This window comes from Sorex fumeus, unplaced genomic scaffold (genome assembly GCF_029834395.1).
Source record: "Sorex fumeus unplaced genomic scaffold, SorFum_2.1 ptg000044l, whole genome shotgun sequence".
NCBI classification, from domain to species: Eukaryota; Metazoa; Chordata; class Mammalia; order Eulipotyphla; family Soricidae; genus Sorex; species Sorex fumeus.
Genome location: NW_026606101.1, coordinates 72,118,200 through 72,136,862, shown reverse-complemented (window position 1 = coordinate 72,136,862; position 18,663 = coordinate 72,118,200). Strand labels below are relative to the sequence as shown.

Below are 18,663 nucleotides of genomic sequence, written 5' to 3'. Positions count from 1 at the left end.
GCCTAGGGTGTCGTCCCCCCACCCCTGCCTCCCTCACCCAGTTGGGCTGGCGGCTTAGCGCGGGACCTGGCCACGCTGTGGGTTGGAGCGCCAGCAGCCCTGTCTCTGGCAGCGTTTCGGGGACCATGGGGTTCCCAGTGATGCGCTTCCGACCCCTGAGCTCTCTTCCGGCCCCCAGTCGCCTTTACGCCTTAAAAATGATGAAATGCCCAAGCGTAGAGGAAGTGGATGGCAGAGCGTCTTGCTTGCCTCTAGCCTAGGTGTTGACCGTTTGCCAGGGAAGGAGAGAAATGACGAGGGGACAAGGAGGAGGTGGACTGGAGATGGCGGAGGGGCACGGTGGCCGGAGAGATGGTACAGGAGGGGGAAGGTGTTTGCCTTGCACGCAGCTGACCTCCATCCCTGGCACCCCATAGGGGTTTCCAAGCCCTGACTGAAGTGATTCTGAGGGTAAGGCCGAGATTAAGACCTGGGCACCACCGGGGGCGACCAAAAAGGAAAACAAGAACAAATCACGGGGGCAAGGAACAGGGTCCTTGGGCTGGTCTGGGTGTAGGGGTGAGGAGCTTGTGTGTATCTCAGTCGCTCTACCTAGGGGCTGGAGCGATAAGACAGTGGGTGGGGCATTTGCCTTGCACGTGGCGACCCAGGTTCCAACCCCGGGATTCCATCTGGTCCCCTGAGCACGGGCGGGAGTGATTCCGAAGTGCACAGCCAGGAGTAAATCCTGAGCATAGCCAGATACGCCCCTGAAAGCAAGGGGCGAAAAATTACTCTACCGGCACTGCCCAAACCTGAGCTCCAAACTACAGTAACGTATCTGTCAAGTATTGAGGTTGGAAAGGGGAGTAGAAGGGGCTGGACAGGTAGCACAGTAGGGAGGGTGTTTGCCTTGCAGGCAGCCCACCTGGGTTCGACTCCCAGCATCCCATATGTTCCCCTGAACACTGCCATTACAGGAGTTACACCATAACAGGAGTAATTCCTGAGTGCAGAGCCAGGAGTAACCCCTGAGCATCACCGGGTGTGACCCAAGAAGCCAAAAAAAAAAAAAAAAAGAAAGAAAAGTGCGGTAGGAAGGACCCTGGGGCACAGGGTGGAGGCTCGGATTGGGTGTGGGAACACTGGAGCCTGAGACCTTGTGAAAAGCAGCTTCGTAGAGCACGATGTCTGTATAAAAATCAAGTTAAAAATATGAAAAATTTATAACTGGTGTAAGAATTAAACAATAGACAATGAGTCATCATTGCCCTTGAACTGCCCTTTTTATCTCTCAAATTCCATTCCTTAACTCCTCCTTCACAGACCCTCCTTACCCTGGAATGTGGTGCACCTTTCCCCACGGGTGGTCTAAAAGGGTTTCACCTTACATTTACATCTGCAAACATTCTGTGTCTGCTTTCAGATTTTATTTTGAGCTGTCTTTATGAAAAGCCTGCTGGCCGTATTTGGCATTCACCCGTGCTGTTACCTGGTTTCCAGTCGTTTGAGTTGTTGCACAAAACTACTGATGAGGCTGGGCCACGCGGTCTTTATTTTTATTATCTCCTTGGTAGATCTGGAAGATGACACTTTTTAAGCTATTATTGTATGGCAGTGAAAGTCTTTAAGAATTCTCCTTGAGCATTTCATAGTTAGATGCCATTTCACATGCATCAGATTAATAAAAATAGATTCTAACTATACACGGTTGCCAAGGATATAGAAAACCTCACATACGCTGGTGTCTGAGAGAGTCTGGCTGCTTTGGAGAGTCTGAGCGCTCCATCCTCTCGCTCCCTCCTTCCTTCCCTCCCCTCTCCCTCCTCATCTCCACCCTCCCGGCCCCTTTCTCACATATCCCTACCATCTCCACCTTTTATTTCATTTTATTTTAAAAGTTTGGTTCCCACCTGATGCTCCTGACTCTGTGCTTGAGCGTCGCTCCTGGCAGTGCTGGAGACGGGCCCCGACTCCTGCCGGCAGAGGGTCTGCCCAGTCTCTGTGCCCCCTCGCACCCGCCCCTCCCCTGCCTGTGTGGCTTGCCATAAGGAAATGGTTTGTTTTCCCATTTCACTGTTCATTTACTAAGTGACAAGGTGGTCGTCACCTGTGAAGGGTAAAGGACTATAGCACCAACCCCTTATTGCAGAGACAGTTTCTCTACTTTGATCTGTCCTATTGAGATAATTTGGGTTATTTTCCTTTTGTTTGGGGCCTCACCTGGGGGTGGTTCCTGGGAAGTTCCTGGCTCTGTGCTCAGGTGTGGCCCCTGGCCGTGCTTGGCAGTCAGACCTGGGCTGGCCGCCTGCAGATCAAGCTCCTGACCTCCTGTGCCCTCTCTGGCCCGGCCCCGAGTCCCGTCCATGGCTTGGACTGTTCCTGTTAGGGAAGCCCTGACCCCCTTCATCTGACTGAGGATGCGCTGGTGTTCAGTCTCAGAGAACCACCTGGGGTTCAGCTGTCGGTTGCAACACCATAGTCACAGTCCCAGTGACACACGATGGGGCGCATTTGGATGGCTGGAGGGAAGACTGTTGTTTCTTTGGGGAGAAAACTGGATGTTGGCTTTGGAACCCCCAGATTCTTGGGGAGTCAGGATTCCCTGCGTTGGGGAGATTCGGGTAGAACATTGCTGCCTCTGAGCTTGCGGTGGGCTGGGCTTCCCCCCGAACTCTTGGCTGTCAGGGAGTTGGAGAATTCTGTATCTGACGACCCATCCGAGGGTCTCAGGTTCTTAGCAGACCTGTCCAGTTCTGCAGCATACCGGGTATGAGCAAGTGTCACGTGGTGCTGAGTCCGGGGCTGGTCTCGTAGAAGCCGTCTTTTCAGTGGACACTTAGTTTGCTGAGAATTCGTCTGATATTTATTTACTAGATTTTGAGCCACACCCAGCTGTGCTAAGGGGCTATTCTTGGCTCTGCAGTCCTGGCAGTGCCCTGGGGACCATACGGGATGCCAGAGATGGGGCCCGGGCTAGGCAAAGGCCCCACCCACCATGCCGTTGCTCTTGCCCCGTTGTTTTTAGGAAAATGATGATGTTGTTTTCTCAGTGAATTCACTAGACTTTCCTGCATCAGGGTGATGGACAGTGTGTCACTGGGCTTGTTTTCCCCCTACGAATGATGCTACCATGATCAGAATGGCAGGGTGGGGTCTGGTTCCTATGAGGTCTTTGTGCCGAGCGTCTGTGTCCAGGTGTCTGTACTGAGTGTCTGTCTAGGCGTCTGCACTGAGTGAGTCTTCAGCCGTCTGTACTGAGTGTCTGTATCCAGGTGTCCATGCTGAGCATCTGTGTCCAGGAGACTTTACCAAGTAACTGTGTCCAGGCGTCTGCACCGAGCTTCTGTACCGAGTGTCTCTGTCCAGGCATCTGTATAAGGAATGCAAAGCACGTGGCAGGTGACATCCTCCAGTTTATCTTCTAGTCTGAGTCCCCTGAGTCCCCGCCGGAACGTGACTTTCCGGGTTACAGTGTCAGGCGCAAATCTTTTCATTTCCATCAAGTAGGTTGCTTTGTTCTGTTTTCGGGGTCTAGTCCAGTGGTACTCAGGAACTGCTGACTTGATGCATTGAGGTGGTTCTTGGCAGCGTTTGGGGACCTGGGGGTGGAACCCGCCTCCTGCAGGCTGTTCTCGGAGGTCGGTCCTCTGAGCCCTCTCCCCAGTCGACTTCTCAAAGGGTCTTTTTCTTTTTTTTGGAGGAGGGGAGAATTCTGGGTCACTCCCAGCATCCCTGGGATTGAGTCACAGCCTTCCTCATACAGCGCATGCAGTGGCCCTCTGAAGGGGTGGTTTGTATTTTATTTATTTATTTATTTATTTTTGCTTTTTGGGTCACACCTGGTGATGCACAGGGGTTACTCCTGGCGGTGCTCAGGGGACCCTATGGGATGCTGGGAATCGAACCTGGGTCAGCCGCGTGCAAGGCACATGCCCTACCCGCTGTGCTATCTCTCTAGCCCCAAAGGGGTGGTTTTTAAAATTGAGTTTAAATCAAGTAAAAGCAAAAGGAATGTGTGCACCAAATATTTCATGGTTTCTCTGTATTTAATCTTTCAATATTCTCTCTCTCTCTTTCTCTCTCAAGGCCAAATTAAAAGCAGTTACCCATTTTTATTTTCTGACTTTGTATCATATCCCAGGATTTATAGCCTAGCAAACGTGTCTGTAGAGTGATTTGAAACAGTAAATTAGGAGGAGGCATTGGTTCATTTACATCTACGACTTCATGCAGTATTCCAGATGAAGCTCCCTTAGCAGATACATGATGCGTAAATATTTTCTCCCATTGTCTGGGTTGCTTTTTCGAATTTTTAAACAATTTTAAGTTTGGGGTAGTTGTGTTGTTTTCTTCTCTCGTTGGGGTCCTTTTTCATGCGGAAGCTTTGGAGGCTGACAAAGCCAGCTCCCCTGTCTGGTTTGTGCTGTGGGACGGTGACTCTGAAGCCATTGCTCCTCTCGCTGCCCTGAATGAAGCCCTGCGTGTCTTCTTGGTGCTGCCTCACTGTCCTTCTCAGATTCCTTCCCATTTGGATTCATGCTTTTTTTTTTCTTTTTGGGTCACACCCGGCGATGCTCGAGGGTCACTCCCGGCTCTGCACTCAGGAATGACTCCTGGCAGTGCTTGGGGGACCATATGGGATGCCGGGGGTCGAACCCGAGTCGGCTGTGTGCCAGGCCAACGCCCTCCCTGCTGTGCTATCGCTCCCGTCCCCTGGGTTCATTCTTATTTGGGTCGTGAATTCGGGCCCCCAGCTTGCCTCACTCTTGGACAGAGCTGTTCTTTCTTCAGGGTTTGCTTTGTGTGTGTGGGGGGGGGGGGCTCCCCCAAGCAGTGCTCAGGGGTCCCAGGCGTCCCTCCAAGATGGTCAAGCTGCTCATTGCAGGGTCCCAGGGTCCTCCAGGGAGATGCTTGGGGGCCCTGATGAAGCCCTGCATGCCAGAGGAGCACCGGAGCCCCGAGCTCCTTGACATCATGCCCCGTAACCCGGAGGCTGTCCCTGTGCACCCTGGCTGGAAGCAGAAGTGCGCTCCCCCAACTTGCCTCTCATGCGATTCATTGCAAATGTGTGGAAATAACCATTCCTTTTGGTCTTTGGGTCTTTTGATTTTATTTTTAAAATATTTTTTAGCAGTACTCTAGAATGCTGGGATCACGAGCCAGTAGTTGCTCAGGGCCATTGTGTGGCCGGGTAATTCCCGTGGCCTCATGCGAGCCCGCTGATCCCCGCGGGAGTTGCCAGTGGAGATAAGTTAGATTGACTTTTCCGCGTGAACAGAGACCAAACTGGCGTCCTTCTTGCAGGGTTTTCTGATCAGCTCGAAGCCGGAGAATGCCTGCGAGCCCATCGCGCCCCCGCCCCTCCGAGACAACTCATCCAGCACCTTCATCGTGCTCATTCGGAGGCTGGACTGTAACTTCGATGTCAAGGTGAGGCTGGTGCTTTGCAGCTGGGGGGCGGCTTTGCTTTCCGTTCAGAAGAGATTGAAGAAAGTCGGCGAACTCACTCAGCTTCTTAGAAAAGAGGAATACCAGTCATGAAGACACAGTGGAGGTGGCGCGGGCTGGCAGAGGCAGTCCGGGCCAGTCAGTGTCTCTCGAGAGGGGACGCGTCACTGGAGCGGGGGTCACAGGCTCATGAGGTAGACAACGATCGCTGGCCAGGGAGTGACCAGCCTCCAGAAGACTTTGCTCCCAGGAATTTCGTGGGGGCTTCGGCATCCCGAACTGGGGTTAGGGAGGCAGGGTCACGCACTGCTCTGTTGAATCCGGGGTGCAGACATTCACACCCGCTTTCTGCCCCCCTTTCCCTCCCCCTGCCGGGTGGCGCTCCTCCTGCGTGACCTGTGGGCTCCTGCTGGGTGACCTGTGGCAGGCAGGAGGGCCCCTACCAGGGCTGGTCAAAGGGCCTTTCCCAGAACAAGCCGAGGGTGCAGCTGCCCGCCCTCACGCTAGCCTCAGCACTGCCTTCAGAGGTTCTTGCTTTCATTATTATTTGGGGGGAGGGACCTGGCGCTGCTCAGGGCTGCTCCTAGCTCTGTGCTCAGGGATCACGCTGGCCTGGGGCACCGTATGCAGCGCCGGGGAATTGAACCTGGCTTGGCCACATGCAAGGCAGGCGCCCTACCCACTGTACTTTCTCTCTACCCCATTCCCAGACTTTTGGATATGCTCACTGGTGTGAAATCGTATCTCTCTCTCTCTCTCTCTCTTTTTTGCTTTTTTTTGGGTCACACCCGGCAATGCTCAGGGGTTACTCCTGGCTCTGCACTCAGGAATGACTCCTGGCAGTGTTCAGGGGACCATATGGGATGCCAGGGATCGAACCCAGGTTGGCTGCATGTAGGCAAATGCCCTCCCCGCTGGGAGGACACTGTTGCCCAGCTCCTAACCTTCTAGTACCTAAAGGCTTGTAGATGTGGAAAAGCATGTCTGGAAAAAGTTTAGATGAGGATTCTCTAGCCATGTTAAAAAGTTCTCATTTTTAAACTGGGGATATTGGTGGAGGGAAAGTCACAGTGGTAGTATTGGAAAACTAAATGCTTGAAACCACTGTGTCACGAACAAGTTTGCAAATCACGGTGTTTTTAATAAAAATGAATTAGAAAAGAAAAGTTCTCACTGTTCCCCGCCGTGTACATATCAGCCAGTCTTCCCGCCCTGCTGTTGCTCAGCTGTTTCTCTCATTACTCCCTTAGGAGTGAGTGACCCGAGGGTTGTCTCTCCAGAGCAAGTGCCCCCCCCCCCCCCAAGTGAAATGCCCAGACGACCCCTGTGAGTGGCACAGGCCGATTTGTGGGAACACTTTGGGAGGGTTAGAAAATTGCAGAGTGTACCACTCTGTGCTAAGGCCGGCAGCCTTGTGTGGAGTTTTTGTTGTTCTAATCTTCCGTGGAGAGAGAAGCACATTTGAACCAGGTCTTAGATGCAGCCGGAGCCAGGCTGAGTCCGGATTCAGATGCGTGGGGTCCCGAAGTCCAGCAGGAGCTAGTAAGAGCTAGAGATCCCACGCCAGCTGCTGCCTGGGGAACAATCGCACGCACTCACTCACGGATGCAAGCCCCGCGCCCTGTGAAAGGAGCCCTTCAGAGGAGAAGCAAGACAGCCTGATTCTGTTTTTCTTTGTACAATGATGTTCCTGGCTGTGACAGAGTCTGATTGTTTGGAAGTTGTCCTGGTTTTTTTTTCCCTTCTAACTTTATTTAAGCACCAAGCCTTGCAAAGCGCTTCACAATGAGTCGTTTCGGGCATTCACTGTTCCAGCACCAGGCCACCACCGGTGGGACCTTTTCTCCCGGAAATGGCAGTGTTCCAAGTCTTTTGAATTAAGATTCGTTGTTGGCTTTGCAGTAAATATATTAAAGCTGTAGCAAATCTTTCATCATTTAAAAAAATTTTTTTTGCGGGGGGGCTACACCTGGCTATGCTCAGAGGCTACTCCTCGCTCTTTACTCAGGGATCAATCCTGGTGCTGCTCCGGGTGGAGTGGGGGGACCACATGGGATGCCGGGGATCGAACCTGGGTCGGCTGCGTGCAAGGCCAGCGCCCTACTCACTGCACTGTCTCTGCTGCCCTCTAGTAAATATTTTCAGTAGAAAAATGTTGGTGTCGCTTCCTGAGACAGATCAGTCTTGGACTGGCAACTTTGTGGGCATTACAGCAGAGCGTTAGTTTGGCTTTGGGGGCTGCAGCTAGCAGTCCTTGAGAGTCCACTGTGGGCTGTATGTTTGGGGGTCACTCCCAGCAGAGCCCAAGGACCCGCGTGGTTCTGGGACTCGGGCTTGGGTCTCCTTCATGTGGAGCTTGTGCTCAGCCCAGTTAGTTATCTCTGCAGCTCCCAAATATTTAGGTAATGGAAGAACGTTAAGGAAGATTATAACCAGGCTTTCTTTCCCTTTGCTTAGAGGGTAAACAAGTCGTTCCCTTCCCCTCCCAACACACACACACACACACACACACACACACACACACACCTTCTCGTCACAGGCTGGGAGAAAGGGTAGTTTGTGTTCAGGTTAATGTCTGACTCACTGTGGGCTTGTATTGGCTGTTGAAGAGAAAATCAGTTTGCCAGAGAATTTTTTTCATCTTTAGAAAGATTCAGACGCCAAGTTAGGCCCATTTTCTGCTGAGGGTCTGTGGAGGTCTGTGTGAGGATAAGTGGACTTTGAGGCAAAGCTCTGTTTGTCTCCTACTTCTAGGATTCCCGAAGCCCCGTGTTTAGGTAGGAGGGCCGGAAGGATCACCAGCGTCAGTGTTCGCGTTAGGCTTCATTTACCTTTTTGTACTTTGAGACAGCAGGTGCAGAAAATGTATGTGTGGCGTGTATGTGTAGAATGAAACAGTGAAATGAACAGCTCAGCACTCACTTCAGCTTATGAGAGATTCAGTTCTTATCCGTGTGATTGGCCTGTCAGATTTTGTTAAAACTTTTTTTTTCTTTTTGGGTCACACCCGGCAATGCTCAGGGGTTACTCCTGGCTCTGTGCTCAGGAATCACTCCTTGAGGTGCTCTGGGGACCATGTGGGATGCCGGGGATCAAACTCGGGTTAGCCTTGTGCAAGGCAAGTGCCCTCCCCGCTGTTCTGTAGCTCCGGCCCCGAAAGTATGTTTTCAGACATGAGGTCTAAGCAGCAGCCAGTAGAACTCTGGAATGAGCCTGTCCAGGTGACAGGCGGGGGGACAGGGCAGGTGGGGGTGGGAACGGGTGGGGACGGGACCTGGAACATTGGTGAAAGGTAGCCGACACTGGCAAGTCTAGAACTTGTCAATGACTTTGTAAATCACTTCTTTAAATAAAAACATTTACAAGTATAGGAAAGCAGGTTTTCAGGCAAGTACTTTATCTTTCTGATCTTATTCCACCTGAAGATCCTAGTACATAATCTTCATATGTGATCTTTGTCAGGGAATTTCCTATTTGTCGTTACTATTATTATTATTGGGCTGGAGTGATAGCACAGCGGGTAGGGCGTTTGCCTTGCACGCAGCCAACATGGCTGACCCAAGTTCGATTCCTCTGCCCCTCTCGGAGAGCCCGGCAAGCTACCGAGAGGATCTCGCCCGCACGGCAGAGCCTGGCAAGCCACCCGTGATGTATTCGATATGCCAAACACAGTAACAATTGTTCCAGTGGAGACGTTACTGGGCCCACTCGAGCAAATCGATGAATAACGGGAAGACCGTGAGACCGTGACTGTGATTATTATTATTATTACTACGGTCCATGGGATTCCACCCAGGGCCAGAGAGTTAGTCCAGGGTTCAGGCATTTGCCTATGGCTGACCCTGCTTCTCCTCCCCAGTACCACGGTGGTCCCCTGAGCCCCTCTTGCCTTCTCTTCTCTGCTGGAAACAACTAAGTGAGGCTTTGCATACACACAGAAGATTTTACCTGTCCAGCAATGCTGAGGGCTTAGTCCGGCTCCACACTCAAGAATCACGCCTAGCGGTGCTCTGGGGAACTGTAAGGGATGCCAGGGATGGAACCCGGGTCCTTTGTGCGAGGCAAGTGCCATACCTGCTGTACTACCTCTCCATCTCCTCAGCATCGTTTTCCTAATGAAGCAATTAAATTTGACTTAGCCTCGAAACCAAGTAAACATGCATAGTTATAAATAAGATGCTGCTTGCCCCAGGTCAGCTCCCTGCAAAGGGACCTTCGGGGTAGATCAGGAAATACACCGTGACGCCGGCACATACCAGGGGCCTTCCAGACAGCATTGAGCTAGCTGCTTGTCCGGACCCTTTTTTTCTTTTGAAACATTCTGTACTTAAATTTCTTTTTTTCTTAATGCTTTTTGGGTCACAGCCAGCTATGCTCAAGGGTTCCTCCTGGCTCTGCACTCAGGAATTACCCCTGGCAGTGCTTGGGGGACCATATGGGATGCTGGGGATTGAACCCGGATTGGCCACGTGCAAAACAAATGGCTCCAACCCCTCCTTTTAATTTATTTTTTAGAACAAAATTTTATTTTCGCTTAGTGAGTGAAACTTGGGTTTTTTTTTTGTTTTTTTTTTTGGCTTTTTGGGTCATACCCGGCGATACTCAGGGTTACTCCTGACTGCACTCAGGAATTACTCCTGGTGGTGCTCAAGAGAGCATATAGAATGCGGGGGATTGAACCCTGGTTGGCTGCATGCAAGGCAAAAGCCCACCTTGCTGTGCTATTGCTCTGGTCCTGAGTGAGTGAAATATTTAAATATCTGGCTAATGCATTAAAATGATGCAAACACTTTTTCTTTTTCTTTTCTTTCTTTTTTTTTTTTTTTTTTTGATTTTTAGGTCACACCCAGTGATGCCAGGGGTTCTCCTGGCTCTGCACTCAGGAATTACTCCTGGTGGTGCTTGGGGGACCATATGGGGTGTCGGGGATCAAACCCCGTTGGCTGCGTGCAAGCCCTCCCCACTGTTCTATCACTCCAGCTCCAATACAAACACTTTTAAGGGGAAGTTCAGAGGGTCACCATTAACACCCACGTGTTAGAATGCAAAAAATAAAAAAGGTCATTCCACACAGTTTTCACCTCTTGTAAACAAAGAGGAACGAGAAATGAGAGTGTGGGTACCCACTTTGAGTTCCCTTTTTTTTAACAAATGTGTTTTGGGTCCTCCCCTGGCAGTGCTTGGGGCTACTCCCAGCTCTGTGCTCCGGTAAGGCGGTGCTGCGGGCAAGCCCATTCCGTGAAACTCTCTTCAACCCACAGATTGGGAATTCTTGATACGCAACCACAAATCAAATACCCTAGAGAAATCACCTTGACCCCCACATCCTCTTTGTACTGAATTTTGGGGAAAAGAATGCATCGGGCCAGAGCGAAGTACAGAGGGCAGGGCACTTGCTGTGCACGCGGCCGACCAATGTTCAGTCCCTGGCATCCTACCTGGTCCCCCAGACACTGCCAGGAGTGATTCCTGAGTGCAGAGCCAGGAGTAACCCCTGAGCATTGCTGGGTGTGACCCCCAAAGCCAAAAATAAAAAATATGAAAAGAAAGGAAAGCAGGGGTACAGCATGGCTGGGTGCCCGCTATTTATATTCTTCTAGAAAGCTCCTTGAGAGGAAGTAACTTTGGACTCTTAGTGGTAAGTAGAAAAACTATCTTTTGTGATCAACCCCAAGTGATGTGAAAAGGTCAAGCCCTGTCCTATGGCTGAGAACGCTGGGAAAATACAAAAGATTTTAAGACAATTTTTATCCACTGTGACTGAAGTAGAATTTTGTCACATTTCTAGACGGTGAACTAAGCCACATCTGGGGTGCTCAGGGCTTACTCCTGGCTCTGCGCTCAGGGTTCACTTCTGGAGGGATAGCAAGACCCAGAAGGGTCATCTTTCTGGCTCTCTCTGCGGGAGGATTGGATAGATAATTCCCTTAGTTGTGATTCCATTTGAAAAAAATATTTAGCTGAATAAAGTATTTATTTGAGAGAGATTCTTCTAGATTTATGATCTATACATATAAACCAGACTGTTCTTTTCTGCAAGACACAAAAAATCTGACAAACAAAATGTTCTAAGTGGTGGGGCTGGAGTACAGTGGGTAGACCATTTGCTTGGTCTCAAACCCTGGCACCCCATGTGGTCGGTCCCCAGGCACCCTGGGGAGTGATCCCTGAGTGCAGGCCTAAACCCTAAGTACCGTCAGCTGTGGCCTTAAAACAGTAACAACAACAAAGTTATAAGCACTATTACTAGATCTGTTTTTTCAGAGTGGTAATAGATTTAGTTTTCCTAATGTTTCTGTCAATAAATATGAAAAAATAATCTTATTAATAGTTAAGATAATCTTTTAAGATAGAAATGGTCACAGTCCTCCCGTTGTTCATAGATTTGCTCGAGCGGGCCCAGTAACGTCTCCATCATGAGACTTGTTGTTACTGTGTTTGGCACATCGAATATGTCCCGGGGAGCTTGCCAGGCTCTGCCGTGCGGGCGAGATACTCTCCGTAGCTTGCCGGACTCTCCGAGAGGGGTGGAGGAATCGAACTCGGGTCAGCCATGTTGGCCACTTGTAAGGCAAATGCCCTACCGCTGTGCTATTGCTCCAGCCCTTAAGATAGAAATGAGCAGAAATTTAGTTTTGTTTTTAAATTGTAGTTTCCTTTTATGTTTACGTGCAAAAAGATTTTGCTTTTCTTTTTTTTATGGGAGTACAGTGAAATTAGTCCACATTACACCATATTATTAAACCATTGCAGTTGAAGTTTATTCTATTTAAAGTTAATTACCTAACATTTGAGTGATTAAGATCTATCACGTGGGGCCAGAGTGACAGTACAGCGGTAAGGCATTTGCCTTGCACATGACCGACCTAGGTTCGATCCCTGGCATCCCATTTGTTCCTTGAGCCCACCATGAGTGATTGACCCCCAAGTGCAGAGCCAGAGAGCAACGTGGGGTGTGACCTAATAAAACAAAAACATTTCACATTGTCAGAGTCCTCAGGTGAATATTTTTTTTTTATTAATTTTTATTAGTGAAACACCATGAGGTACAGTTGTAGACTTACAAATTTTTGTGCTTGGGTTTCAGTTATACAATGATCAAGTACCCATCCCTCCAGCAGTGCCCATTTTCCACCACCATGGATCCCAGTATCCCTCCCACCCCCATCCCCCCATCCTACCCTGCCTCTGTGGCAGGGCAGTTTTCTTTTGTTCTCTCTCTCCTTTTGGGTGCTGTGGTTTGCAAAAGAGGCATTGAGTGGCGATCATGTTTGGTCTGTAGTCTACTTTCAGCATGCATCTCCCATCCTGGGCGGATCTTCCCAACACCCTTGATTTGGTGCTCCCTTCTCTATCTGAGCTGCCCTTTCCCCTAGAATGCCCGGCTGGCCTTTAAGCCATGGAGTAATTCTCCTGGTACTGATCTCAGCTATTCTTGGGTATTAATCTCCTATTTTGTTACTTTATATCCCCCAGATGAATGCAGTCTTTCTATGTCTGCCCCTCTCTTTCTGACTCATTTTGCTTAGCACGGTACTTTCCATGTAGTACCACTTGTATGTAAATTTCATGACTTCATCTTTTCTAACAGTTACATAGTACTCCATTGTGTAGATGTACCAAAGTTTCTTTAACCAGTCATCTGTTCTTGGGCATTCAGGTTTCTTCCAGGTTCTGGCTATTGTAAAGAGTGCTGCAATGAACAAACAAGTGCAGATGTCACTTCGGCTATACTTTTTTGCCTCTATGGGATATATTCCCAGGAGTGGCATTGCTGGATCAAATGGGAGCTCAATTTCTAATTTTTTGAGAATCGTCCATACTGTTTTCCAAAAGGGCTGAACCAGTCGACATTCCCAGCAGCAGTGAAGGAGGGTCCCTTTCTCGCCACATCCTTGCGAGCACCAGTTGCTTTTGTTCTTTTGGATGTGGGCCAGTCTCTGAGGTGTGAGATGGTATCTCATTGTGGTTCTGATCTGCATCTCCCTGATGACTAATGATGTGGAGCATTTTCTCATGTGCTTTTTTGCCATTCGGGTTTCTTCTTTGAGAAAGTTTCTGTTCATTTCATTGCCCCATTTTTGGATGGGGTTGGATGTTTTCTTCTTGTGGAGTTCAACCAGTATTTTGTATATCCTTGATATCAACCCCTTGTCAGATGTGTATTCCGCGAATATCCTTTCCCATTCTGTAGACTGTCTTTGTATTTTGGTCACTGTTTCTTTGGAGGTATAGAAGCTTCTTAGTTTAAGATAGTCCCATTTGTCTATCTCTGTTTTCACTTGCTAGGCCAGTGGTGTGACATCTTTGAAGATACCATTAGCTTCAATGTCATGGAGGGTTTTGCCAACTTTGTCTTCAATGTACCTTATGGATTCCGGTCTGATGTTGAGGTCTTTAATCCATTTTGATCTTTTGTACATGGTGTTAGGCAGAGTTCTGAGCCCATTTTTTTGCATGTAGCCATCCAGTTTTGCCAGCACACTTTGTTAAAGAGGCTTTCCTTACTCCACTTCACATTACTTGCTCCTCTATCAAAGATTAGATGATCATATGATTGAGGGGAGATGTCAGTATATTCAACTCTGTTCCATTGGTCTGCAGCTCTGCCTTTGTTCCAGTACCATGCTGTTTTAATTATTACTGCTTTGTAGTAGAGTTTGAGGTTAGGGAGGTTGATTCGTCCCATTTTCTTTTTCCCAAGAATTGCTTTAGCTATTCGTGGGGGCTTATTGTTCCATATGAATTTTAGGAGTGTTTGCTCCATTTCTTTGAAGAATGTCATGGGTATCCTTATAGGGATTGCATTGAATTTGTATAATGCTTTGGGAAGTATTGCCATTTTGACAATGTTAACTCTCCCGACCCATGAGCAGGGGATACCTTTCCATTTCCTCGTGTCCTCTTTTATTTCCTGAAGTAGCGTTTTGTAGTTTTCTTTGTTTATTTCCTTAGTTATGCTGATTTCTAGGTACTTGATTTTCTGGGGCACAATTGTGAACGGGACTATTTTTTTTTCATGTCGCTTTCTTCTCTCTCACTGTTTGCATATAGGAAAGCCATGGACTTTTGTGTATTGATTTTATAGCCTGCAGCTTCACTATACAGGTCTATTATTTCTAGGAGTTTCTTGGTGGAGGTTATAGGGTTCTCTAAGTATAGTATCATATCATCTGCGAATAGTGAGAGCTTGATTTCTTCCTTTCCTACTCAGGTGAATATTTTCAAAAATGTTAAAAGCTCCCAAGAATCGGGAAGGAAGTGGTAGCACCCCTGGGCCTAGCAGTCAGTGCCCAACACTCCAGAGTCCCAGAGCACCTTTGGGTGTCTCCTGGGAACCCCTGGCATTGCTGAGAGAGGGAGCACTTCTGCCATAAAATGCAGCCCTGAGGACGAAGCCTGTGCTTTCCTGGTGACACAGATGTGCGCACGTGTGTCTCCCGACACTTCTAGTTTCCATAGTCCCCAGTTGTTCTGTCTACGTCACTTTATTAAATTTGGGAGCGAGGTTATGTTTTGGGGCCACGTGGCCATGCTCCTGGGCTCTCCCTGACTCTGCTCGGGAGTGAGCCCTGGCGGTGCTCGGAGGACCACATGTGCAGTTGCAGGGATCTCACTGGGGCCGGAGGGGTGCAAAGTGTCTTGACCCTCATACTATCTCTCCAGCCAGCTTATTAATTTTTAAAGTAGGGGCCACAGCTGGGGTCCTGGGCCACTCCCAGGGATGTGCTGTGCTGGCCTCTGGTGCACTGCCAGGTGTGGCCCCAAACTGGAGAACACACAAAAAAAGCAGTCAGCCAAGAAGAGCAAAGGGTAATGGAATCTAACTCCAGGTCTCCCAGATGTTCGCTTCTATTTCTCGATGCCGGACACCTCAGAGGACGGTGCTCTGTTTGTTTTCGCCGGCAGTTGGGTTACTTAGGGAACCTAACTGGTCCTTTTTGGGGTGCACTTCGCCCAAAGGGCATGACGCCAGTCTCGGCCCTGGGACGCGTTTCTCCTTTCCTCCCACCTGGGAACTCCTCTGGGGAGCCTCCCGGTTGGACACAGGGATCCAGGCATGCCAGCCAGCCGAGCCAGCCCCCTGTGTCCCACACTTTGAGAGAGGTTTGGGGTTTTGTTTTCATTTGCTGTAGAACATTCTATAATCTCTGTGGGAAATCTCTTGTTCCGTCGGCTTTGTAGGAATGTGTTGTGTGTGATGCATTTTTGAATTTCCTAAGTTTCCTTCTAAAACTGAGTCTTGATTCTGTTCCACAGTGGTGGGAGAATGAGCCCCGCGTCGGGGAGGTGTTTGGGTCAGACCTGCCTGGACTCAGCCGTACTTGGGGGCGGGGGGGGAGAGAGAGAGAGAGAGAGAGAGAGAGAGAGAGAGAGAGAGAGAGAGAGAGAGAGAGAGATACTTTAGGGATGCTTCATACCAGGTCCTCTGATGAGAGAGAGAGAGAGAGAGGAGATGGAGTAGAGAGAATGAGAGAGACGTTAGGACGCTGGGGTTGCTTCATAGCATGTGAGGACATGTGCTCCTGAAATGTCTGTGAGTGTGCTGGGTTTCCAGTACCCCAGCCTTCTGTTTTCTTGCTTGTCTGCTGCCTGCTTTGTTCTGTTCATCAGCGAGGCAGGGAAGTCTCTAGTTGTAACTGTTGAGTGTGTTCCTTCTCGCTTTTGTCTTGAGGCCCATCGATGTGTATGGTGCCTAGATCTTTCCGATGGAAAAATTGCACACTGTTTCTCTTCCTTAGTTTTTATCAGTAAGTCTGGTTTTATACAGCTTGTGCGGTCTGTCTTTTTCATTCTATTATTACCCTGCTTGAGATGTTGAACTATGTAGAGGGAGTCCCCTGTAGACAACATATTGATGAGTCATGTGTTTACGATATTCTGCTTGGTTTTTGATTTGAAGATTAAGTCTTTTTACATTTAATGTAATTACTTACAAGATAGGATTTCTAAGTACCACTTTCATAATTTCTTTTTCTTTTTTCCCCCCTCAGTTCTTCTCTTCCTTTGTGTCATCTGGGAAATTTCTAGTGTATCTGATATAGATTCTTTTAGTTTATTTTACACTGCATATATGTTATTATTTTTTAATTAGTTTGTTTTGGACCACACCTGGTGATGCCCTGGGGTTACTCCTAGCTCTGCACTCAGGAATTACTCTTGGAGGTACACAGAGGACGCTGTGGGCTGCCAGGGATAGAACCTGGGTCAGCTGCTTCCAGTGCAGGTACCTGCCATGCTGTCTCTTCGGCCCCAAGGTCCGGGTAATATGGTTCAGAATTTGCTGCCTTCAGCTGTTCCTTGTTGCTCGAATATTCTGTCAGAGGCGCTGAGAGACAAGGAACGCAAGAAAAATTATATTTCATGGAGGTCCAGGTTCGTTCAGACACTGTGACAAAGGTCAGAGTGCCTTGAAATCTCCTTTTATTACCATCGCATTGTTCGTACTCTAAAGGGCTCAAAATAGTGAGGTCCTCAACAAAGAAGTTGCAAAGCCCATGCAAAGCCCAAAGCTTTTCTGTATACTAAAAACAAACAGGCTAAGTACCTGAGATCTTCTTACTGAAAACAAACTAAGTACCTAGGATATGCATACAGAAAACAAACAGGCTAAGTACTTGGGATCTGTGTCCTACAAACAAACAGGCTAAGTAAGCACCTAGGATCTGTGAGAAGAGGAAGACTGACTGTCACTGTCCTCCCGTTGTTCATCGATTTGCTCAAGCGGGCCCAGTAACGTCTCCATCATGAGACCTGTTGTTACTGTGTTTGGCATATCGAGTACGTCACGGGGAGCTTGCCAGGCTCTGCCGAGCAGGCGAGATCCTCTCGGTAGCTTGCCGGGCTCTCCAAGAGGGGCGGAGGAATCGAACTCGGGTCGGCCATGTTGGCTGCGTGCAAGGCAAACGCCCTACCGCTGTGCTATCACTGCAGCCCCAAGACTGACTGAAATTTATGAAATTATTTACTGAAGGCAGCTCACAGAAAAAGATGTTCAGCCTCGTCCAAAAAAGTCAGGACTCAGGAGTAGTCTCGCCCCTTTCATGGGGCCCTTGTTCCTGCCCGTGTGCGGTGCCGTCTGCATGGGCTCATCCTGATGGCCTACTCCGGCCCCAGCAGTTCTTCATTTGACTAGTGCTTTTCTTTAGGATAAGATTGCCTTCTAATTTTCCATTTGTTTTTTGGGCCATACCTGGCTCTCCACTCAGGTTTCACTCCTAGTGAGGCATGGGGGAACAGCCCCAGGCTGCCAGGGATTGAACCCGGGTCAGCCACACACAAGGTCAGTGTTTCTACCCACTGTGCTCTGGCCCTTTTGCGTTGTTTCAAAAATAGTTTTTCTTTTCCCTTTTTCGAGGGGTGGGGAATGTTGGCTACACTCAGGGGTGCTTATTCCTGACACTGTGCTTGGGGACCATGTGCAGTGGTCGGAACTGAACTAGGGTTGGCGGCCTGCGAGGCAAAAGCTTGAACTCCTGGCCTCGCTCTCCGGCCTCCCAGACAGCCGTGTTTAATGTGCCCTGCCAGGTCCTGCTTTCTGACTTGCTTTTTCTTCCTGTTGTGAAAAATCCTCCCCAAGTCTGATCGCTGTTGACCTGATAGTTTTCTCTCTCTATTTATTTTTCTCCTGGGGTGGAGGTGGGTGGGGGTGGGGTGAAAGCTGCCTGTGCCCAGGACTTCCCCCAGACTCTGACCGTGCTCAGGAGACCCGAGGGGGTGGCTGAGATTGAACCCAGGTCCACCCCAGGCAGGCCACGCGCCTGACCTGCTGTGCGCGCTTCTCGCTGGCCTTCCCCCCTCTTTGTGAAGTGTATTTTAGCTTCCATAAAACCACCACTGGTATCAGTCCACACCATTTCCCCCTCTACCTTTCTGTAAACTCAACCACAGTATCTTTCAGCACTTTTCTTCTTGGCTTGGATGTATTTGTTTGAGGTTTTGTTTTGTTTGCAAATGTTTTAAGATTGGCATCCTGTGAGTCTCAAGGCTCTCTTCGTTCAGTTCCTCTTCCTAAACTTTGGTGTGGCGTTAAAGGTTCTTCTGGATCTTTATTCTGATGCACTGGGGAATTCCATGCTTTCTTTTTTTTTTCTTTTTTCCAGGAATGTTTATCGAGACACCATGAGTTACAAAGTTGTTAAAATAGAGTTGTTTCAGGCCTATGCTGTGCCAATCCCATCACCAGTGTCCCTTTCCATCCTCCAATATCTTGAGGCTCCCTCCCACTCTCCT

At 49.1% G+C, this 18,663-nt stretch overlaps 1 protein-coding gene across 3 annotated transcripts in view; it reads left to right on the top strand.

The window, feature by feature from the left end:
* RNF13 (ring finger protein 13) overlaps nt 1-18,663 on the top strand; it is a 68,839-nt gene that overhangs the window by 26,446 nt on the left and 23,730 nt on the right. For all 3 annotated transcript variants that reach the window (XM_056121359.1, XM_056121358.1, XM_056121360.1), the window contains one exon: nt 5,287-5,412. In XM_056121359.1, the coding sequence (XP_055977334.1) occupies nt 5,287-5,412 (126 nt within the window). Of the gene's footprint in view, nt 1-5,286; nt 5,413-18,663 lie in introns of those variants that run through there.